Consider the following 23,497-nt stretch of genomic DNA (forward strand, 5'->3'; position numbering starts at 1 on the left):
GTCTTTAAAACACATATAAATTCCTCTCACACCGATGAAGGAGAAATTTGAAGGCATATACGGGGGAGAATTGAAAGATACTTAATATTAGGTGATTTTGACTTAAAGAATTGAAAAGTTTTTGAAAACCATTAAAAGAGAACTGAATTTGAAAATAGAAAATATCCGAAAATAGAAAATATCCGAAAATAAAAATACATATAGAGAAAAGAAAAAAAAACAATTTAATGATTGAAAGAAAATGAATCTTGCGTGATCGCAACAGTTTCCCTTCTATTCAATGTAACTCTCTCGTTGTTGTTCACTGTATATTGTTTTGTTGTATATATTAATTCCATTTTTTTTCTTATTATAGCAGATAACCTTCACTTCACTTTATTTTTTTTCATGAAAATATTTGTTATATTTTGGTGGGCGGTATGTTCGGACTAAGTTAGTTATCTTGAGGATATGTACTTATTATTTTACTAAGATCACTAAGCCCGGAAAAGAAGAAGAGAATCCTTTGTGGATTCTGTGGCCAAACCCTTCGTCCATCCTCAAGAAACAAATTTTTACATAGTTCCGACCTGAGATTCGAAGACGAGAAACCAATAAAACAATTAAAACCTCGGTACCCGCCGAGGTACCGAGGTAGTCCCATTCTGAGAAAAGGTGTTTGTGTTTGTCGATAAAGTGTGCTTGGGACTCGCTAATTCATGTTCGGTGATAACCCCTATAGAAGATCTACAAATCCTCAAGTTCGTGTGCTGAATTAAGCCAGGTAGGTGATATTTAGTACAAATAATATAGTGCAGAAAATCCTATTTTTTTTTGGTTAATTAAGTTATTCATTTCCAAACGCGACCTGTTTTGGATTACTAAATTATTTGGCGTATGTCCAGCGCCTTCATTGTCTATTCGTATCATTTATTATAAAGGAGCAGGTACTTTTGTTTCTGATTTTGTATTCTCTCTCCTGTAAAAACTTACAGTTGAAGAATTTATCGATGTCCTTTAGGAGTTTAGCATAATAGAAATGTATTTTTCAGTTTTAATTTTGTCACGATTTTTACTGAGCGAAAATTGAGAGACATTTAATGTAGGTATATTCCTTACCTGTTGATATTCATAATCAAACCAAATAAAATAATAATAATAATAATAATGTTTATTTAACATAAATAAACATGATGAGTTACAGAGGTTTTCAATTCTAGAATTTACAACCTGTGCGTAACTATAAATTAACATTTTCACTTTCCTTTAACCTGTGGGTGTACACAACTAAACTTATTTTTCAGTCAACTAACGTAATAAACGTAATATTCCGAACAACATATCAGCTCACAAATCGTGTAGTGGGTGAGATGTCAATTCGTAAGTGTATCAATTCGGTAAGTTTATCAATTCAGGTCAGTCCATAAATAGTATATAATAGTATATAATCTTTGCATAAATCGGAATAACTTATACCATTCCAGTGCAATTCTTTAAGTTTGATTTATAAGTGTTTCCGCATATTTGCGACCTCTTTCTGTAATCCAGAATTTAATTTTTTTTTTAAACTGCTTGTAATTTTTTATTTTTGTCAGATCTTCAGGAATCTTCTCATATATGCGCGGTGCGAGATAATAAAAGTATCTTTTTCCTATTCTTTTCTTTGCTCTTGATTTCTGGTAAGTACATATTATTTTTAATTCTTGTAGTATATGGATGATTCTTTTTTCCAATATTATTTTTCCTTTGAAAATATTAATTACTATTTTGAGTGTGTAGAGCTGCCTTGTGTCTAAAATTTTGGATGTCTGATATAGTGGTTCACTCGGATATGTAATTTTTTGCCATGGATTATTCTCAATATCCATTTTTGCATAGTATTCAGTTTTTCAAGATGAACATCATAAACTCCACCCCATCCCAAGATGCCATAATTGATTTGAGACTGAACCAGGGCATTGAACAATATTATCAAATATTTAGGGCTTTTCAAATATTTCTTCATAATTCTGACTTTATTCAGGAGACCTCTAAGTTTTTTACCTACATGACTAATGTGATGGTCCCATTTCAAGTTGACATCAATTACTATCCCGAGATATTTAATGAATTTTGTCTCTGGAATCTTCATTTCTGGATTTATTTCAAGATGCCCTATTGGACCCAAGGAATATGACGAAAAGGGCATGTATTTTGTTTTGTCAAGGTTTAAGGTGAGTTTGTTCGCTTGAAACCATTTCTGTATATGTCTGAAAGTCTTCTCTGCTTTATGTTTCAGATCGTCCCATGTATTACCTCTGTAGTGTATGGTGGTATCATCTGCGAAGCCAATTATACTGCTTTCACTTGTACATCGGGACAAGCTATTAATGTACACTAAAAACAGAAGTGGACCAATGACCGTGCCCTGAGGAACGCCGTAAGTAACTGTCCTTGAAGAACTCATATCTCCACCTATATCTACAATCTGTTGGCGATTCGTTAAGTTGCTCTTTAGTAGATCAAGGCTTTTGCCGCGGAAACCATAGTTCTACAGTTTATTTAGAAGCCTTTTATGGCAGACAGTGTCAAAAACTTTGACAAGATCCACGCTTGGAATTTGTTCACCCAAGCATTCCTGTATTTTTCCAATTAAATCTCCTATAGCATCCTCTGTAGCTCTACCTTGTCTAAATCCATATTGGCTCTTCTCTAATATGCCTTTGTGCTCCAGAAATTTTATCATTCTTTTTTTTTTAAATTTTTTCTATTATTTTAGACACATTTGAAATCAATGAAATAGGCCTATAGTTAGATATTTCGGTCTTATCTCCACCTTTATAAAGAGGTTTCATTAGGCCTACCTTTAATATGTTCGGAAAAATACCATTTTCGAAACAATAATTGATAACATTGCGAAGGGGTTCGGAGATTTCCTCCTTTATCTGTTTCAGTGTCTCTGCACGTATGCCGTCTATTCCTGGTGACTTCCCATTTTTCAAACTTTCAATGATATTTTCGACTTCCTTCGGATCTGTAGGAGCCATAAAGAAAGTTTCACTCCCTCCGTTGTTTTTATTACATCAATCTTTGTTGCAGGTTTGATATCATAACATTCTCTACTTACATAATCCCATATAAAGCCTTCGGTTCAGATTCATTTCTTGAAATATATTTCTGAAAGTAGTTTTGCTTTGCAGCATCACTCTGCTTATGTATTCGATTCCTTAACTCAGAATATTTTTCTTTCAGGTCTAGATTTTACGGATGTACGGATGTACAAGTTCCTTGTACATATTATTTTTTTCATTTATTGATTTTAATGAGGATGGTGTTATCCAGGACTTACGTTTGATATTTTTGTTTTCGATTTTTACATGAATGGTATTTTTTTTTATATAGTTTGTGAGAATGTTAATAAATATTTCAGCAACTGAATCTACGTTTGTTTCCGTATACATTCCTTGCCAGGTCTTGTTTAAGTTGCCCATAATTTATGTAAATCTTTTCTTTGTTCGTAGTGCCTAATTGTTTGGGTTCCTTAGCTTTGCCGCAAGATATCATAGTCGGGTTGTGGTCAGTTATTAAATAGTCCAGAATATAGCCATTCATGCAGTCTGAAGTACTCTTCGTATTCCAGCCCTTAGCATAAAAATGATCGAGACAAGAGCCGCTAGCCGGTCTAGAGCATTTGTTTATGAACGATACAAATCCCAAAGTGTTAATATTTTTGTATTCCTCAGCGAAATCTTCATTGGATAGGATGTTAATATTAATATCACCCACTATCAAGTGCCTTTGACATGATATTGTTTGCAGATAGTTGTATAAACCTTCATTGAACAGTTTTGTACACTGATGTGGAGATCTATATATGGCTGTTACCTTCATATCTTTATTGCATGCTCCTTTTATTAAAATATCTATAGTTTTTGTTTCCCCAATTTCAACAATTTTATAACTGAATTTAAGGTTCTCTTTAACGTAGACACGACCACTCCATCGTTCTTATTGTAACTACCTTCATTATAAATACAATTAAATCCATTTAATTGAAATAGATAACAATTTTCAATTTGAAACGTTTCAGTGAGTACAATGATTCCATAATCCAAAGATAAATATTTCAAAAATATGATCAATTCAGGCAAATTTAAATTTAAGCTAGGTATATTTATATACAGTATGTTGAAATTATTATTGAATTTTAATTTATGGTTTTTTAGGTAATTAATATCTACTATGATAGTATCATATACTGTGCATTCGTAATCCCTTATATAACGTTTCATTATGAAAGATACCAAAGCAACAAAAAAGACATGTAAGTTTATTTTTAGTTATTTGAGTCCTATTAGAATTAATTTATTAAAGTATTTTTATTTATTATTGAAATAAAAACCTTCTTTTCTGCTTCTTTATCCTACTGTTGAGAAATCCATTCCTTGGTCTCAACCTTAATTGTTTGTTAGGACATTTTTTCTTGAATACTCTAGTTCCGATAGTAGATTTTGGAGTAACTTTTCTACTTTGGATTTGTTTTCTCTCTGGTCCTGTTTGTGACGTACTTGCTTCATCCAAAGTTTCTGTATCCTCCCAATCAAGGGCGGCTCGTCAGAGGAGGCAAGGGAGGCTAAGCCTCCTCATAAAGCTTAGAGCTAAAATACATTCACTTCGGGCATGTCCTCATTTTCAGAAAGTAATTTCTATATAAATTTTCCGAACACCTGAAGTAGATATTCAGATAAAAATTAGTTCATTTTTCGGTCCTCCGCTCATAAAAATCCAGCATAACAATCATACAATCCACCGGGTGCGTGCGCGTCCGCCGCGTCGAATGTGAATGTGAATATTTCCTAGTACTGCCTATTCGGACGGAGGCTGTTGGCCTGCTGCCTCCGTTGATAGTGTAACTCACGCATACGTTCTCTGGACTCGCGTACTAGCCGAACAAGAATTCAGCTGACTTACTGTACCATATTCGCCCGTAAAATGTACCAGAGGAGGCTCAGCTCCCCTGTTCTCCATTGATTCTTTCGTGCCGTCTTCGACAATATTCGCTTGATCTCCGACGGTAGGGGCGTTGTCCGGCGGTAGTTGTTATGATTTCCATTTTCAATTTGAATGTAACGACTTCGTGGAGAACTGGAACTTCGGGAAATTTGTGATATATTCTTGTTTTGTTAGGGCGTTAGGGGTAAGTACTGATACGGATCAAAAAATAAAATGGAATTGAATATTGAGAATTAACTGTACACGTTGTTAAAACCTTTACAAGACCTCCACCAAATTTAATTTTAATTACACTAAAGTCTACTGAAAGCGTCAGAATAGAAGTTTCAGTGTTGTTTGGTACGATAAATGTGATTGGTTAACTGGATCGATCAAACGGGAAAAATTATTTTGCTGGCCATATTTACTATTTTCTCATCAAACAGAATAGATATACTTCATGGTTCAAAACGGGATTTTCAGATTTGAAAAATTCACCGCGATCTATCGAAAGGCATAACAAGTAAAAGGAGCATATAGCATCCTCTTGCATTCAAAATTAATCTTAGAACTGACAACTTTTCATTATGTTGAAGAAGTATACTTTATTGACTGATAAGAGTTTGTTCCAACACTCCTCGAAAACTATTAGCCTCCTCAGCTCTCATGACCACGAGCCGCCACTGCTCCCAATTCACCTCCTTTGAACTTTCATCCCCTTCACTTTCGAATACTGCACTCGCTTGTTCGTTTCTTATTGGTGTTGGTATGGCGCACTATCTGCTTTGTTTTCTGGTTGGTTATGCTCTAAGTCTTCCACTGTGTAAGATTTATTTCCGACTATAAGGCGGTTCCCTCGTATGAATGAATTTCGAGAACCGTTTGCCTTAGCTTTCAATAAATTAGTTTTTAAAATTTTGTATTCCTCATGCTGTTTCTCCGTCAAGTCATGCGATATTCTCAAGTATGATCCTTTTAATGTTTTCGCATTCGATAAGATTTCTTTCTTTTTTAAATAAGATATTAATTCTACTTTAATGGGGGCCTTTTCTTTCTTTCCTAATTTATAGCAGTTGTTGATGTCGTTGGCTTTGATTTCTATCCGCATAAGGCGTTTTATTTCTTCACAGAGGAATTCGGGTGTAAAAAATTAAATTATTCTTCTTATTTATTCGATGTGTATTTTCTATTTCACTTTTCAAAAATTGATTTTCTGTTTCTAGTTCTTCAACTCTTTTTTTAGGGCCTGCAGTTCCAACAGTATTCTTGATTCGCTTGCAGCAATCGAATTCTTTATTTCTTTCTTTGAATTAACCACCTCATCGTAAAGTTGTTTTATTGTGACATGAGAATTTTCTTCGGCCATATTCTAGAATTATCCGAGCATGTATGTCCTCCTATATGGGCTGTCTGATATTTGTGTTTGCATGCACTTTTTTTTGTTGGCACCCACCGTATGGTACATTCAACGAATTGTTCTGAATTGAATTATCTTATGTCCTGTTCTCGTTTGATTTGTGAAAATTTCCACTTTTGAAAACAAATTATAGTATACTCAATGTTTATAAAACCACTATTTTATTCTGAAATTTAACAACTTTATATCGACTGCAGAAACATGAAATATTCGGATGTGTTGACAATATATTTATTACGAACATATACAAGGAAACTTACAAAAGTAAAACATACGACCCACACTTGTCGGATCATTCAGTACAAGAAATTAAATTGCTTAATGAGACATCTGTAACAAAAAGGAAATATATAACTAGGCATATGATAACGAGGAGAAATATAATTAAATTTGAGGAGAAACTAAGTGATATTGACTGGGATTCACTCAAATCCGAAAGAGCTGAAGAGACTTTTGATAGATTTCATGCAGTATTTAAAGGCTGCTTCGATAGCTGTTTTCCTTTGAAGACGGTAAATGTAAACAGGAATAAAAAATATGTTCACAGAAATGCTTCAAATGTGGCTTTGAAGAAGGCAGTTGATGCGGCTCTGACAATCCACAGTATTCGTCAGAGTGATGACTCCAAGAAACTCGTAGAATTGTTGAAACGATCTCTGAGAGAAAGTCACACTGCAGAAAAGAAGAAAGTGAACAGTGAGTATATAAGTTCATCAGAGGATAAAACAAAGGCCATATGGAGAGTAATAGGGGAAGAAACTGCTGAGTCGAGAGAGAAGAGGAAAGAAGAAGGTAAATTGACCGCAGATGAACTCAATTGTTTCTTTTCTAATATAGGAGCGACAATTTCAAATCAGTGCTCACCTTCTGCCATAGAAGCAATAAATTTGATGAGAAAGACTGCTTCGAGGGTACCCAGATCCTCAGGTTCAATGTTCAACTATCCGGTTACAATCGATGAGCTGAATCAGATTATTAAAAGGTTAAAAAATAAAAAAACTGCGGATATCTACGGAATGAATGTGGTATTGATGAAAAGGATTTACCCAAAAATCTCTAAGTTTATGTGTGATATCTTTAATCAATGTCTCGAGCAGGGAGTTTTTCCTGAACCACTAAAATTTGCAAGAATAATTCCCGTTCATAAAAGTGGAAATGAAGACGAATGCACTAATTATAGGCCAATATCTATTCTGCCTACTTTTTCGAAAATATTGGAGGAAATATTGAAGGGAAGATTGTTGGGTTTTCTCGACAGGACACTGGTTCTCGATCAATGCCAGCATGGATTTAGATCAGGTAGATCAACTATGACAGCGCTGATTGCGTTGATGGATAATGTTATTGAGGCAGTTGATAGAGGTAGATTAGTTGAGGTTTTGGCCTGCGACCTATCAAAGGCATTTGATAGTGTGGTAGGAGAAATACTACTTCAAAAGTTGGAAATTTATGGAGTTAGAGGAAATGCGTTGGCTATTTTCAAATCATACCTGGAGAATAGAACACAGGTGGTCTCGTGGAATGATGCAGTGTCACGGGTGGGGGTTCTTAGATATGGAGTGCCCCAGGGATCAATTTTAGGTCCCTTATTGTTTTTGTTATACGTAAATGACTTACCGCTGAATGTACCGTGCTCCCTTACCTCGATGTTTGCAGATGACACCAGCTTTGTAAATGACTCGTCCAGGAGAGCAGAACTAGAAATTAGAGGTGCCAAGACTTTGGCTTGTGCTGAAAAATGGTTTAGCGTGAATGGATTAAAACTCAATGTGGATAAGTCCCACCGTATGATAGTAGCCGGCAATGAGGCTCCGCAGTGTATCAGATTGTTAGGTGTGACTGTGGACAATCGACTTACCTGGAACACTCACACAACATCACTATTGAAGAGGCTTTCGACTGCAATTTTCACCATACGTAGGATGAGGGAGGTTGCAGGCACGGACATATCTAGGTTGACCTATTTCGCCAACTTCCACCAGACTGCTACATACGGCATAATATTATGGGGTCATAGTTCCGGACTGATTGATGTACTCCTGAAACAAAAGGAAGCTATCAGAGCCATTCTTGGAGTCCCAAGAATCATTTCATGCAGAGAGTTGTTTCGATCATTGGGTATACTCACCGTAACATCTGTGTATATACTTAACTGTATAATGTATGTCCATGATAATAGAGCTAAATTCAGGAGAAATGATGACAATCATCACTATGGTACACGGAACAGAAATGAACTTAGCATTGAGTATCATCGCCTCAAAAAAACACAGACTGGCACTAATCATTTTGGGGTTAAATTTTATAATAGACTTCCATCAAAAATGCGGATGCTTCCACGAAATAGGTTGCTGAAGAAGATTAAGGAAACGTTAATTAAAAACACTATTTATAAGTTCGAAGAATTCTGGAACATTAAGTTCGATGAATAACCGTGCTTACATTTTTACATTTATATGTTTGGACCTTTTGTATGTGTATTCAAATGTTTCTCGTCTTTTATATTTATATTTTATACTGTTCTATTTTTGAACTTATTGTATTTTGACCTGCCATGTAATATATTTTGATGGTGAATAAATGATGATGATGATGATGATGATGAGCGCAGAGCGTGATGTTAACGTATGGTAAATTTTATAAAAATAATAATAATAAAAGGGAACAGTAAGCCTCATACTTCGTTCGATACTTCCGATAGAAATTTAGTTTTCAGTGGTCGATTCGAGAAAGTATTATATCAATTTCTCAGAAACCAAACCTTAAAATTTCATATAATTTTCGATTTGAGACGCTTCTGTTGAATTCCAGTTCGAAAGTTTCGATAGAAGTGGATATGTCAGTGGTCGATTCGACAAAGTATCAAACCAATTTCTAAAAAATTTTCTAAAATTTTTTTGGGTTTTCACTCACAGTCTGAACCATATTCAATTAAAAAATTGAAATAATCGACTTGCTCCTGTCTAAATTCTTGCACTAATGTGTCAGGAGCCAATCAGATGGAAGATTTTGTTGACCTACTGACAATGAACGAAAAATTGAACTTTTTGGTAAAATTTCGTTTTTTTTGGAATCTATATCAGAATCCTTCATCCGACGAATTCTTGAAAATCCTCAGAGTTTAGTGTATCTCTTGACATTTGTCGCTTAGACAAAGTATGAAACCAATTTCCCAGAAACTGTTGGATCCATTCGAACCAAATCTTGAAATCGGACATAGTTTTCGAATTGGAATGAGCTTGTTGAATTTCTGTTCGATACTATCATTTGGAATTTATTTTTGAATGGTCGATCCGACAAAGTATTAGATCAATTACTCAAATATTGTATGATCAATTCGAACCAAATCTCATAATCCCTCATAGTCTTCGAGGTGAACCGAAAGTTTTGGGCAATTGATCACAGACTGTGTAGAATGGACCGTTGAAAATATGCATTTGAAATTCGGCGCGTTGAAGCGGAAGATTTGTACTCGGAGGAGTTAACTGTAATAATACAACAAGGCATCTCAATTCAAAAACTACGTGTCATTACGAGATTCACTTCTTATCAAAATCTGCCGGAGGGGACTGAGATCGAGTTACCTCATCGTCGTTCAAATATAGCGAACTTCTTTAGCGATAGTAGGTTGCGGCCCTGAAAAGGGCCTTTCGATAGAGTTGATCGTGCTGCGAATTATTCACGATTTCTTTTCGGTTTTTTTCGGCAAAAGTACCGCTTGAATATTCGGTAAAACTCCACCTTGGGCAATAGTGACTCCAGAAAGTAACTTGTTCAATTCCTCGTCGTTTCTAATGGCCAACTGAAGATGGCGTGGAATAATCCTAGTTTTCTTGTTGTCTCTAGCGGCGTTACCGGCCAATTCCAATACTTCAGCAGCGAGATATTCCATCACAGCTGCCAGGTAAACGGGTGCTCCCGCTCCTACTCGTTCGGCGTAATTTCCCTTTCGTAACAAACGATGGATACGTCCAACGGGAAACTGTAATCCCGCTCTATTTGAACGAGACTTCGCTTTACCCTTAACTTTACCACCTTTACCACGACCCGACATGATCAATGAATTTATCAACAGTTACTAGACGTTGCTCAATAAATTATCGTTACGATTTTTATAGTCACACAGGAACACATTCGTGCTTGATATTCATGCTCTTTTCATTCCGCCAATTAGCGGACGCCTAGACGCTCTAGAAGGGGCGGGCCCGTGTTCCTCTAGATTGTCGAATAGCATCCATTTATACTCTTACGCTAGAAATTTTATGATACTTAATCGAATCGACCGCTGAAATCTTCATTTAACAAGAGATGTAGATGCTGGAGTACCCTAAGGATCAGTACTTGGGCCACTTCTGTTCAACATATACAGGGTGTTTCCTTATTTAATGTCAATGTTTATGGGGGTGATTTTTGGGCCCATTTCAAGAAAAAAACTTTATATGAACATATGTCCTAAACGTCTTACCTTTTGAGATATAGGGTGGTATTATTTAGACAGTCAGTGGCACGCCACTGACGTGAGCAAATTTGATCTTTTGAATTTGACTCACGGGTTTCACCTTCAAAATGAAATTTACGTATGTCTCTGCATGGTGATGATATTGTCATATGTAGGTATGTATTAAGCGGTGAACACATATGAGCGGCCGCGGCCACGATCACGATCACGATCGTGAGACATCGCGACTGAAAGCCGCTATATCGCTGAACAGATCGTGATATTATGTGCGGAATATGACATTTGCATGGGACGCTCTCGATCGTGATCGTGGCCGCGGCCGCTCATATGTGTTCACCGCCTTAAGGATATTGTTATGATCATGCAAAGAAACGGTTTTTATTTTTTTAAGCGGAAACTGTGAATCGGATTAAAAAGTCAAGTGATCAATTTTGATAATAAATTATTGGGAATTTCAAATATAATTTTTATTTCATTAAAAATCTGTGGCGTACCATCAATGTTTGCCAAAATAGGTAGGTCAAATTAAGTACGAACGTCACTGGTGGAAATAAAAAAAAAAGGTATATATTAAAAAATGCCTCTTGATTCATAGTATACATGTATGACAAATTTCATTGAAATATTTGAAGTGGTATTGTAGATATTGAAAATAAATGATTCAATTTTGAAAATTTTACCACCCTGTATCTTAAAAGAAAAGACATTTAGAACATATGTTCATATGAAGTTTTTTTCTTAAAATGGGCCCAAAAATCACCCCCATAAATATTGACATTCAATTAGAAAACACCCTGTACATTTACGATTTTCCCAAGAATCCAAGAACCATGCTAACGTTATATGCTGTGACGAAACAGGCTCCGATAACACTCGGTGCCACGATAGAATAATTTTCTTTTTAGTATCGTGACTCGGTGTTACCGTATTGATTTTATTTTGATAATTTTTTACCCAGTACCTACCATTTGAGATTTCAATTAAGCTAAAATGTCCGTAGATACTAAAATTTTAATGAATCTATTTTCAAATGATATTCAATTAACAGATTGCTGCAGAATGCAGAGGATTTTCTGTGAATTCAGTAATAACAGTACCTATTATAAACTGGACATGTACTTAATTAACCTCGTGCTTGTAGGCACCCTTTTTCACAAATGTTTCATTCTGTAACACAGATGCCATAAAACTAAAATCTACATCTTTGTCGGCATTCTCTATAACAGTTACTGTTCTTTTTATGGGGCGGCTTCTTTCAAAGAGGATAATCTTTGCTTCTTTGAAGCCTCCTGCCGAATATCTGGAATATTGTTGGGGCATCTTTGATTCTAAACACATGATAATTGATAATTGTTATTTTCATATTCAGTTTCTTTATAACTAAACTAACAGAAATTATGAATAAGTTGAAATTTCCAAAAAGACCTTCATAAATATCAAAATGCAATTAAAATTAGCGTAACCCAAATTTTTTGGCCTGTCGTCTGTAAACATGCTCCGGAAACCACCCCAGTTCAATATTCCAATCCAACAATTTTGGCTTTTCCAAACTAGTTGGTTTATAGTACCATGGTCTCTAGAAATCTTATAGAAGCAAAAAGTTTCATTTTTGGTTTCATTTGTAAGTTGAGACTCAACGATTAGTGTATGTGTTACTTCAAAGTGAAGGTGCTTGAATTTTTTTAACTTTATTTCATACCTTCGCTAGTTCTATAGTTCCAGTTGAGTTGAGTCGATACGTGAAATAGGTACCTTGTACCGTGAACTATAGTATAAGGTATACCTTCGAGCTCGTGTTTCGATTTAGATTGACAATTTTGTGCTACATGCGATGATCTCAAACAATTGAAGCATAATTTGTGGTTTGACGTTTAGGCGCGTCGTTCCTGTACAGTCTTTTTCAACAGATCTGAGCATTTATAACTAGAGTGTTTGCCTTCGCAGAACTCACATTTCAAGGCTGGTGTCGGCTTCGATGAATTAATTGGTGACAAACGAACCTCGTTGACGCCCTTCGTCCGGTTAACTTAGAAGGTTCAGTTGTTACCTGGGAATGCCCTGAGGCTTCCAACGCCTTACAATGATTGTTGAGGAAGTACGGAAGTTCCCTGAATGTTGGTATTTCCACCGTGTTATACTGCAATTCAAATGTCATGCGTGTTTTTTCGTTTAACTTCTTTAACATTAAGTTAAATAACGGAAAGCACCAATTTTCTACAGGGAAACGGAGATTCTCCAATGCCGATAAATTTTCTGAGAATGAATTGACTAACTTTCGTAGCAAAACTAAGTTTTCTTTCTCAAACTTCGGAACTTTTATGATTTGATTCCAAAAGCTTCTTCAAATTTAAAAATGCAATTTCATAATTTTCATGCGACATGGAAACACCCGAGTATTGGAATTTCTCGATTCCGGACAATTGCTCATTTTCGTCGACTAATATCGAAAATAGATCGACAAAGTTCTTCCATGTGCTTAAATCGCCGCTAAAAACAGGAAGTGTGATTTTCGGAAGCTTGGGGTTCGATGATCCATGTGAGCGTTTAGATGATGCGACACTATCAATTCGCTATGAATTGTCTGTTTATCAAAATAAATTTTCTCAATCTTCGCCCGCAATTGATTTTCGGTTTCTAGGGACTCTAATTGCTCCGCTCCGCATGATTGGTTGGCAATCTTGAATTGTATACTATCGAAGGCTTTGAAGGTAGTTTTCAGGGTTTTGAAGCGAACTTTGAATGCCGGCTATTTTGTTCGATCACTTTCTGCAATGATCGCCGCATTTAGTATGCACCCAGTTCGTTCAATGTAAACCTTTCGTTGTTTTTTACTCTGCACAAGTCGTTTCTTCACACCTCAGAGACATTTTAACTCACTGAATGAATTCTGCGAAAGGTAGATATTGAAAAACGACTATTTTCGCAGAAGATTGTCAAGATAAGGGTTGGCTCAGTACCGCCTACAGAAAATGAACTTCGACATTTCAGGTAACAATCTCGTTTACGAATTTGTTCGGTTCGAAAATATGCTAAATTTTAGTGGTGGAACAAAGCGCACAAATGGGATATCAAATAGAATTATTAATTCGGCTACGAAGGACCGTTAATGAAAGCGCTGGACATACGCCAAATAATTTAGTAATCCAAAACAGGTCGCGTTTTGGAATTGAATAAATTGAAAAAATGAGGATTTTATGCACTATATTATTTGTAGGTAGGTGATATTTAATCACCTACCTGGCTTAATTCAACACACGAACTTGAGGATTTGTAGATTTTCTATAGGGGTGATGCCGCTCAGCGAGCTGACTCTGGGGGTCGCGATCCGATTATTTAACCCTTAACTCCGGTCAAAATGGATCGTATCGTAACTATCGTATCGTATGTCTCTCTGGTCTCGCGGGACGAAGTAGTCTTCTTATTTCCGCCGTCTTATATAGTCTCTCTTTGTCTGTATCGCTTTACTTCTGTTTATTCCATTATTTCTCTAATCAGTGGATTATTGTGTATTTTCATTTTTTCTTCCAGTTTTTCGTTCATTTTTTGTAGGTGCTCTTCGATTGTGGGATATCTATATCTCTTTGTGGAGTTGTTCATTCGTGTGATACCACGGTGCGTTTAGTGTCAGCCTTATCGATATGTTTTGAACTCTCTGAAGTCTTCTCATGTTCCTTTCTGTAGTGTTCTTCCAGCTTGTGGCTGCGTATGTCATCGGTCGTATTATTGTATTATATATCTGATATAGGCTGACCAGATAATCCCCAGTTCAATGACGGACGGACCTGGTGAATGTGTATATATTTATATAAAGGGCGAGTCTTTGAATCGTAAAAATATTTTACAGTAGATTATTGAGGTCAAAAGAAAAAATTTTTTCATGTACCATTCTTCCGATGTAGCCTTGATAAAAAGATTTACATCGGGTTTCATAAAACTTTGATTGTCCGATCAACGATTTGATAGTCATTCGATTACTCAACCGAAATCACTGAGACCTTCCATTTCTTAATATATTAAAAAAATAGCAATTGAGAATAATTAAATGGATGTATGAACATCATAATTCGATGCGGGAATAATATTCTGATGATGATCATGACTGAATTATCGATTGAAAACAAATTGACGTCTATTCGTCCATCAAGCGTTGATTCCCTGATCAAGCTTTATGAAACCCGGGGATAGATTTTAAAAGGGTTGCATGCGGACAAAGTAGGTACCCAATTTTTCGAATTTCATAGATAATTTTTATTTATGAACGCCAAATTACTCGAAATTCATTTCATTCGATAAAACCGTTTGTGAGAACTGAAAATAACATTTTTTCATGTTTTTCAACAACCTCACCCTGTATATGCCTCCAGCTACTCAGCTTCCTACCCCGTATAGTGTTAAATAAAAATGATTTATTGGAAACAGAAAAATAATACAAGTATATCACAACACAAAAACGAAAATATAATAATCTTAATACAATGGTTGTGCATTACACTTTGGACTGAGAACAGGTCTTCAGGCTTTGCTAGAGAAGCTTCTTCACCCCCAAAATTTGAATGACTGAAATATTTGGTCAGGGAGGAAGACGCTGCTGCATTAACCATAATTTTATGTTTGTAACTTGAAACATGCCGTATAATATACCTTCTTTCTCCAAATACAATGCCGAATTGACCCTTCGTACATTGGACTTCAGAATTAAGTTTTGTTTTTTTAAGGAATGGAAATTCTTTTGAAAGAATTTTGCACTTTCTTTCTTTATTATCCATCTCATATGATCTTGAGAAAAATACTGAATTAAATTCAAGATTTTGACGGACGATTTCCAGTGACGGACTTCTTGGACGATTGACGGACTGTCAGTCACAATGACGGACGTCTAGTCACCCTAATATATCTTCATTTTGTTTGTTTTATCTAGTTTGCTCTTTCTGTTCACTAATGGGTACATGAAACTTTTGATTCTTCTTGCTTTAACTTCGACGTTCCTGACGTGTTTGTTGAAATTCAATTTTTCGTCTAGGGTTATTAATAGGTAGTTCACGCTTCTGGTCCATGGAATTGGTACATTGTTTATTTTTAAGTTATTCGAGGGTTCTTTCCTGTCCTCTTGTAGTAGAAATAATTCCACTGCTCTTCTCCGGATTTGCTCTGATTTTCCATTTGTTCATCCATTCTTCTATCCTGTGGCAATGTTTCTGCAGTTCCTTCTCTATTTTAGAGGTTACTCTTGAGTAGGGATGTGTCGTTCACGAACGAACGAATCAAAAGACCCGGTTCGTTAGAACCAATGGTTCGTTCAGTTCTTCACCCGAAAAATGACCCGTTCGTTCAACTGGGTCGAATGAGCCAAACGGCTCCATGCGACCCACAAAATTGATATGGGATCTGGAGATCGGAAGATCTGGAATCGAAAGAATGATTCATAATTCCGTCTCTTCATGACCCAGGTACCCGAATAGTTAGACGGGTTTCAGACTGACCCAAAGGAAACAGATGGTAGTCGTAATAAAATGAACTTATATTACTTGCATTTCGCAAGTGAATCAACGGCTCCTTGTTGAAGAAAGTATGATAGATTTAGGAACTAGGACTAGTAGAAATTTTTGTTATTATGTCTATATGGATGAAAGTAAATTTTGAGTGATTGGTCAATTCTACAACTTTTTTTCAGATTAATTTGAGGAAAATATTTGGATTCGCAGCAATAACATAATCTTGATTTCAAAAATTTCAGGTTTTGACGAAATTAATGAGACTAGATCTCACGAATTTCGAACCTGTAAATCAATGATGTCTCCATTTCAAAATTTGAATCGTCCGATATCCATTTCCTTTCGAAAGACTTTTGGTTTTTGAATTTTTTCTACACTGGGGTCAATATTTCTCTCGGTTCTCTCACGAATTTGACCTCAACTAACTATTTTCAGCCGCTCAAAAATATTATGGCCCACAAAACACAGCTGTTTGCAACTAAAGAAGCATCCATATTTCATTCTATCAAAATTTAATTCAACTGAACTAAACTGAAGTGAAATTCCTAACAAAACAGTGAACTGATCGAGACGGGACTACGGATCCGAATTCGAACCATACGTAATGTTTGGATCACAACCCAAAACCCAACTACCTAAAAGAACCAATGGGTCAATTGAACGGGTCTTTTGAACCGGGTCTTCTCAGCAATGGATCTAGATCGATCTGGTTCCTCGAAATTGAACGAACTACACATCCCTACTCTTGAGCTAGTTAATATAGCCGTATCATCATATAATGATTGTGTTCTCGAATTGAAAGGTTTTGGTCCAATGTCAGATAGTTTTAGACCGAAGGAAATAAATTTACATACAGCGGAGCATTTTTCCGACCAACAACTAAGTAAAGAGCAACAGACCAGTTACCAATTACCAGGAAGTACTAATTAGTGGCTCTGAAAAGAACCTATTGGGTTAGAACGTATGTGGTGTTCCACTTCATTTTGAACTAGTGTACTTGGTGACTGCTTTGGTACCTTCGCTGACTGCGTGCTTAGCCAGCTCGCCAGGTAAGAGAAGCCGTACCGCAGTCTGAATTTCCCTGCTAGTAATCGTAGAACGTTTATTGTAGTGAGCAAGTCTGCTCGCTTCAGCAGCGATACGTTCGAAGATATCATTCACAAAACTGTTCATGATACTCATAGCTTTGCTAGAAATACCGGTATCGGGATGCACTTGTTTCAATACCTTGTAAATGTAGATGGCGTAACTTTCCTTCCTCTTCCGTTTTTTCTTCTTGTCAGTCTTGGAAATATTTTTCTGGGCCTTGCCCGCCTTTTTAGCCGCTTTTCCGCTAGTTTTCGGAGGCATCGTAATGTGGAAAACTTTATCGAAAATATGGTCCTCTTACCGACACAAAGTATGAGATAGGAAAATCTCACATATTTGCCTCCGCCCATGAGTTATATACATTTTTTATATTTGGTAATTTTTCATACAGTACCTACCATTTGAAAATTCAAGTAAGCTAAAATGTCCGTAAATACTAAAATTTTAATGAATCTTTTTTCAAATGATATTCAATTAACAGATTTCTGCAGAATACAGGGGATTTTCTGTGAATTCAGTAATAACAGTACCTAATATAAACTGGACCTGTACTTAATTACCCTCGTGCTTATAGGCACCCTTTTTCACAAATGTTTAATTCTGTTACAGAGATGCCATAAATCTAAAATCTACAACTTTGTCGGCATTCTCTATAACAGTTACGGTTCTTTTTATGGGGCGGCTTCTTTCAAAGCGGTCAATCTTTGCTTCTTTCAAGCCCCCTGCCATTCGGCAGGGGGCCCCAACAGTATTCCAGATATTCATCTGGAATATTGTTGGGGTTTCTTTGATTCTTAACACATGATAATTGTTATTTTCATATTCAGTTTCTTTAATTAAACAAACAGAAATTATGAATAAGTTGAAATTTCCATAAATATCAAAATGCAATTAAAATTAGCTTAACCCAAATGTTTTGTCCTGTCATTTGTAAACATGCTCCGGAGTTGGTTTATAGTATCACGGTCTCTAGAAATCTTATAAATGCAAAAATCCGGAAACCACCCCAGTTCAATATTCCAACAATTTTGGCTTTTCCAAACTAATTGGTTTGTAATTACCATGGTTTCTAGAAATTTTTGGTTTCATTTGTAAGTTGAGACTCAACAATTAGTGTATGTGTTACTTCAAAGTGACGGTGCTTGAATTTTTTTAACTTTATTTCATACCTTCGCTAGTTCTATAGTTCCAGTTGAGTTAAGTCGAGACGTGAAATAGGTACCTTGTACCGTGAACTATACTATAAGGATATACCTTCGAGCGCGTGTTTCGATCTTTCTGCTAAGATGTCGAATAAGAGAAGCCCGATATGGCTTTATTTTTCTATCGTAGACGTTGAAAAAATAATGTGTTCCTGCGACATCTGTAAACAACAACTGTCTTAGAAACATTCAGTGTCCAATTTAAAAAAACATTTCAAGCGAAAACATCCCTCTGTGGATATTTTTCCCAGAAATTCAAGCGATGAAAATAATCCTTCTACCAGTGCTTCGAAACGTCCATTACCCAGTGATGAGGATAATGAGAAAAATAAGGCTTGTTTTCAGTTGCCTGAATTATTTTGATATGGCTCTTTGCCGCGAAACCCCAGGCAACTGATTCATGTCAGTTGAGGCCTAGCAACGGCTTTAATAATCTTCAATTTTGTCTCTTTCGACATGCGGCTTCTTCCTATCAGAGGGTAGAGTCTTTTCGTCGCTGCTTTCGTTTTGTCGATTGCTTGTTTGATATGACCTTTTCTTGATATTCTATCCGGTGCCATCGTACTACTTCCCATCATATTTTAGCTTCTAACCAAATCTTAAAAATCACACATAATTTTGTGAATGGGATGCGCAGATTGAATTACAGTTCGTTGCTTCCACTATGAATAAAGATTTTAATGGTCAATTAGTCAAATAACGAGTTCAATTTCGAAAGAACTGTTCAATCTGAACCGAATCTCGTAATGAAACGTAGTTTTTTAATTGCGATGACTATGTTGAGTACCTCGGAACATACAGAACATTTAATGAGATATTAAATTTCTGCCGTATATCAATTTTCATGATTTTTTGATCGAAACTATCATCCGATAGCTAAAGTGACATTCTGAATATTCTGCACCTGAAATTATTCGGCAAAATTCGGGACTTATGTGATAGCATTTTCAAAAATATTTACATTTTCCGAAAAAAATCACCTACCGTGTTCAATGGAAACATCTTTTCTGACATCGTTTCTGTAGCGAGTGAAAATCTATAAAAGTAATATTTGATAGAAAATTCTAGAGGCCCTGAAAAGGGCCGGTTTAAAATGTTTTTCCTTCCAAAATTATATATGTTTTACTTTTTCTTTTTGGGAGACGTTACTTTCTTCGCAGCCGTTACTGATTTGACCGTTTTTGGTTTCGGTGCTTTGGGCTTCTTCGTCGGCGATTTGATTGCCTTCTTAGCTTTCGAGGGAGATTTCGTTAATTTTGGCTTCTTCTTTTCTGTAGCAATTGCTTCTCTCTTTTTCGACTTACTCACTGTAGATGTAGACCTGGCAAGTGATTTGTTCTTCTTGTCGGCTGCCTTTGTAGGTGATGCATTCTTATGTGCTCGATCGGCCGACTTGACCAATTTTTTCGCAACTTTCTTCGACGCCTTTGTTGTAGATCCGGCAGCGGCCAATTTGAAAGAACCAGACGCTCCTTTTCCTTTGGTCTGAATCAAGGAACCGGACTGTACAGCGGACTTGAGAAATTTTCTTATGAACGGTGCAAGTTTTTCAGAATCGACCTTGTAATTCGAACCGATGTATTTCTTGATAGCATGCAACGAGGATCCGCTCCTTTCTTTCAATCCTTTGATGGCACTGTTAACCATATCGGAAGTTGGGGGATGGCTGGGTTTGACATGTTTTGACTTTGCTGAGGTTTTTTTCTCGGCTTTTTTTAGCGTCTTACCAACAGCACTAGCGGGCGTAGTTGCCTGACGCACCTCAGACTCGGAGGTTGATAATGACATTGTGTGATCTTAACACTTTGGATTACTTCAGGTTCAGAAAGTGGGATTGATACTAGAGAAGTTGACGGAAATTTGACGGGCGATAGGCTGGTAAATTATTTCTAAGGACTTGAAATTGCAAGTTTCCTGCGTAATCTCACGGAATTTAAAGTTTTTTATTTGTACCAATTATTGTGTTCATCATTGTATCGTATTTCGGACTAATGCGATATGGGAAATAGGCCGATATGTTATTTTTGACGGACCGAAACGATTCTTCCCAGACTTGCCGAAGTCGCTCTTGTCATGGTTGCTGGATATTCTTATCACAAGTTATTATTTAGAGATTTGATTCTCCTTGATCGAACAGTTGATGATAAATAGAACTTATTCTTTTATTCATTGACCATCAAAATCAGCATTTTACTGGAAGTAGCGAAATGTTATTGGACAAAAAATTTCTAATTCTTTGTCGAATCGACCACTGAATTTCTATCGAGAGCATTCGAAAACTATATGAGATTCTAGGATTGAACGCCCTCACTAAACGAAAAAGATCAAGAAATCGCCAAGATCAACTTAAACCACTTCGGAGCCAGCTCAAACCTCTCCGAAGCCAGCCCTAAAAAAACTTCAGGAAATTGCAACAAAAGATGCCAAAGAAATCAAGGTTGGAAATAAAATATAAAAGGGGAAAACCATCAAGAGAATTTCATTTAAGGTGAATATTGGCACAAGGAATATGAAATTAAAACACTCTCGAAACTGTACACAGTTTTCGAATTGAGATGCACATGTTGAATTTCAGTTCGATAATTCAGATAGAATAATAGATAATCTTCAAGTACTATGTAGAGAACAAAATCTTCTAAGAAGTTCTATCAAAGAGATGATATTTATAATACGAATGTATGTCAGTTTTTATTCAATGTTTCGCTTTTACATAATTTAAAAAAAAAAAAAATTTGAGTCCTTCCTTTCAGTCATTCGGTTATTCACATTTTATTCATATATTAGTTTTTATATTTTGACCACTTCTTTTACAACCTTTTCGTTGTTTTTTGAATCCACTTGAATGCTAGGTAACAATAACCTTTTGTTGTAGCCTGATGAAGGAAATAAAATTTTCGAAATGTCGCTGAGAGAATGAGTGTTTTAATTTCATGTTTCTTGTGCCAATATTCACCATAAATGAAATTCTCTTAATGGTTTTCCGCTTTTATATTTTCTTTCCAACCTTGATTTCTTTGGCATCTTTTATTGCAATTTCCTGAAGTTTTGTTTAGGGCTGGATTCGGAGAGGTTTGAGCTGGCTCCGAAGTGGTTTAAGCTGATCTTGGCGATTTCTTGATCTTTTTCGTTTAGTGGGTCAATCCTAGAATCTCATATAGTTTTCGAATTCTCTCGATAGAAATTCAGTGGTCGATTCGACAAAGCATTAGACATTTTTTTGTCCAATAACATTTCGCTACATCCAGTAAAAATGCGGATTTTGGTAGTCAATGAATAAAAGAATGAGTTCTATTTATCATGAACTGTTCGATCAAGGAGAATCAAATCTCGAAATAATAACTTATGATAAGAATATCCAGGAACCATGACAAGAGCGACTTTGGCAAGTCTGGGAAGAATCGTTTCGGTCCGTCAAAAATAACATATCGGCCTATTTCCCATATCGCATTCATCCGAAATACGATGCAATGATGAACACAATAATTGGTACAAATAAAAAACTTTAAATTCCATGAAATTACGCAGGAAACTTGCAATTTCAAGTCCTTAGCAATCATTTACAAGCCAATCGCCCGTCAAATTTCCGTCAACTTCGCTAATATCGATCCCACTATCTGAACCTGAAGTAATCCAAAGTGTTGTCACACAATGTCATTATCAACCTCCGAGTCTGAAGTGCGACAGGCAACTACGCCCGCTAGTGCTATTGGTAAGGTGCTAAAAAAAGCCGAGAAAAAAACCTCAGCAAAGTCGAAACATGTCAAACCCAGCCATCCCCCAACTTCCGATATGGTTAACAGTGCCATCAAAGGATTGAAAGAAAGGAGCGGGTCCTCGTTGCAAGCTATCAAGAAATACATCGGTTCGAATTACAAAGTCGATTCTGAAAAACTTGCACCGTTCATAAGAAAATATCTGAAGTCCGCTGTACAGTCCGGTTCCTTGATTCAGACCAAAGGAAAAGGAGCGTCTGGTTCTTTCAAATTGGCCGCTGCCGGATCTACAACTAACGCGTCGAAGAAGGTTGCGAAAAAATTGGTCAAGTCGGCCGATGGAGCAAATAAGAATGCATCATCTACAACGGCAGCCGACAAGAAGAACAAATCCCCTGCCAGGTCTACATCTACAGTGAGTAGGTCGAAAAAGAGAGCGGCAATTGCTACAGAAAAGAAGCCAAAATTAACGAAATCTCCCTCGAAAGCTAAGAAGGCAATCAAATCACCGACGAAGAAGCCCAAAGCACCGAAACCAAAAACGGTCAAATCAGTAACGGCTCCGAAAAAAGTAACGTCTCCCAAAAAGAAAAAGTAAAACCTATATAATTTTGGAAGGAAAAACATTTTAAACCGGCCCTTTTCAGGGCCTCTAGAATTTTCTATCAAATATTACTTTTATAGATTTTCACTCGCTAGAGAAACGATGTCAGAAAAGATGTTTCCATTGAACACGGTAGGTGATTTTTTCGGAAAATGTAAATATTTTTGAAAATGCTATCACATAAGTCCCGAATTCTAAAAATCACTTGACGGTCAGGAATTTTGCCGAATAATTTCAGGTGCAGAATATTCAGAATTTCACTCTAGCTATCGGATGATAGCGATTTTGATCAAAAAATCATCGAAATTAATATACGGCAGAAATTTAATATCTTCATAAATGTTCTCCCGGCTCCGAGGTACTCAACATAGTCATCGCAATTAAAAAACTACGTTTCTTTCCGAGATTGGGTTCAGATTGAACAGTTCTTTCGAAATTGATCTCGTTATTTGACTAATTGACCATGAAAATCTGCATTCATACTGGAAGCAACTTCAAACTGCGCATCCCATTTACAAAATTATGTGTGATTTTAAGATTTGGTTAGAGGCTAAAATACGTTGGGTAGTAC

General features: G+C 36.2%; 5 protein-coding genes and 1 long non-coding RNA gene across 6 annotated transcripts; 3 read left to right on the plus strand and 3 right to left on the minus strand.

The window, feature by feature from the left end:
- The first annotated feature begins 1,554 nt into the window (after window positions 1-1,554).
- LOC123322634 lies at window positions 1,555-3,301 on the plus strand. The gene is made up of 4 exons (XR_006539187.1): window positions 1,555-1,658; window positions 2,003-2,192; window positions 2,258-2,398; window positions 3,211-3,301. It is a non-coding gene; the product is annotated as an uncharacterized LOC123322634 (long non-coding RNA).
- A 3,291-nt stretch (window positions 3,302-6,592) lies between these two features.
- Window positions 6,593-8,952, plus strand: LOC123322632. Its single transcript, XM_044910589.1, has 2 exons — window positions 6,593-7,159; window positions 8,024-8,952. The coding sequence occupies exons 1-2, from the start codon at window positions 6,730-6,732 to the stop codon at window positions 8,797-8,799; spliced, it is 1,206 nt and encodes a 401-aa protein (XP_044766524.1). The 5' UTR covers window positions 6,593-6,729; the 3' UTR covers window positions 8,800-8,952.
- A 1,090-nt stretch (window positions 8,953-10,042) lies between these two features.
- LOC123322633 (histone H2A) lies at window positions 10,043-10,474 on the minus strand. Its single transcript, XM_044910590.1, has one exon. The coding sequence runs from the start codon at window positions 10,419-10,421 to the stop codon at window positions 10,047-10,049; it is 375 nt and encodes a 124-aa protein (XP_044766525.1). The 5' UTR covers window positions 10,422-10,474; the 3' UTR covers window positions 10,043-10,046.
- Window positions 10,475-17,244: 6,770 nt separating this feature from the next.
- Window positions 17,245-17,676, minus strand: LOC123315865 (histone H2B). The gene has a single exon (XM_044901759.1). It carries the CDS (start codon window positions 17,666-17,668, stop codon window positions 17,297-17,299), a length of 372 nt encoding a protein of 123 aa, XP_044757694.1. The 5' UTR covers window positions 17,669-17,676; the 3' UTR covers window positions 17,245-17,296.
- Window positions 17,677-19,720: 2,044 nt separating this feature from the next.
- Window positions 19,721-20,293, minus strand: LOC123322635 (histone H1B-like). Its single transcript, XM_044910591.1, has one exon. The coding sequence runs from the start codon at window positions 20,254-20,256 to the stop codon at window positions 19,732-19,734; it is 525 nt and encodes a 174-aa protein (XP_044766526.1). The 5' UTR covers window positions 20,257-20,293; the 3' UTR covers window positions 19,721-19,731.
- Window positions 20,294-22,257: 1,964 nt separating this feature from the next.
- On the plus strand, window positions 22,258-22,920 carry LOC123322769 (histone H1B-like). The gene has a single exon (XM_044910784.1). The coding sequence runs from the start codon at window positions 22,258-22,260 to the stop codon at window positions 22,918-22,920; it is 663 nt and encodes a 220-aa protein (XP_044766719.1).
- The last annotated feature ends 577 nt before the right edge of the window (window positions 22,921-23,497 follow it).

Source organism: Coccinella septempunctata, chromosome 1 (genome assembly GCF_907165205.1).
Source record: "Coccinella septempunctata chromosome 1, icCocSept1.1, whole genome shotgun sequence".
Lineage (NCBI taxonomy): Eukaryota > Metazoa > Arthropoda > Insecta > Coleoptera > Coccinellidae > Coccinella > Coccinella septempunctata.

What these genes read in the sequence shown, in the direction of transcription:
- LOC123322632 (XM_044910589.1), top strand. Translation starts at nt 6,730, where the DNA reads ATGATAACGAGGAGAAATATAATTAAATTTGAGGAGAAACTAAGTGAT. An exon ending in AGAGAAGAGGAAAGAAGAAG is followed by an intron (nt 7,160 to 8,023) that starts GTAAATTGACCG and finishes CGATGTTTGCAG; the next exon opens with ATGACACCAGCTTTGTAAAT.
- LOC123322633 (XM_044910590.1), bottom strand. Translation starts at nt 10,421, where the DNA reads ATGTCGGGTCGTGGTAAAGGTGGTAAAGTTAAGGGTAAAGCGAAGTCT.
- LOC123315865 (XM_044901759.1), bottom strand. Translation starts at nt 17,668, where the DNA reads ATGCCTCCGAAAACTAGCGGAAAAGCGGCTAAAAAGGCGGGCAAGGCC.
- LOC123322635 (XM_044910591.1), bottom strand. Translation starts at nt 20,256, where the DNA reads ATGGTTAACAGTGCCATCAAAGGATTGAAAGAAAGGAGCGGATCCTCG.
- LOC123322769 (XM_044910784.1), top strand. Translation starts at nt 22,258, where the DNA reads ATGTCATTATCAACCTCCGAGTCTGAAGTGCGACAGGCAACTACGCCC.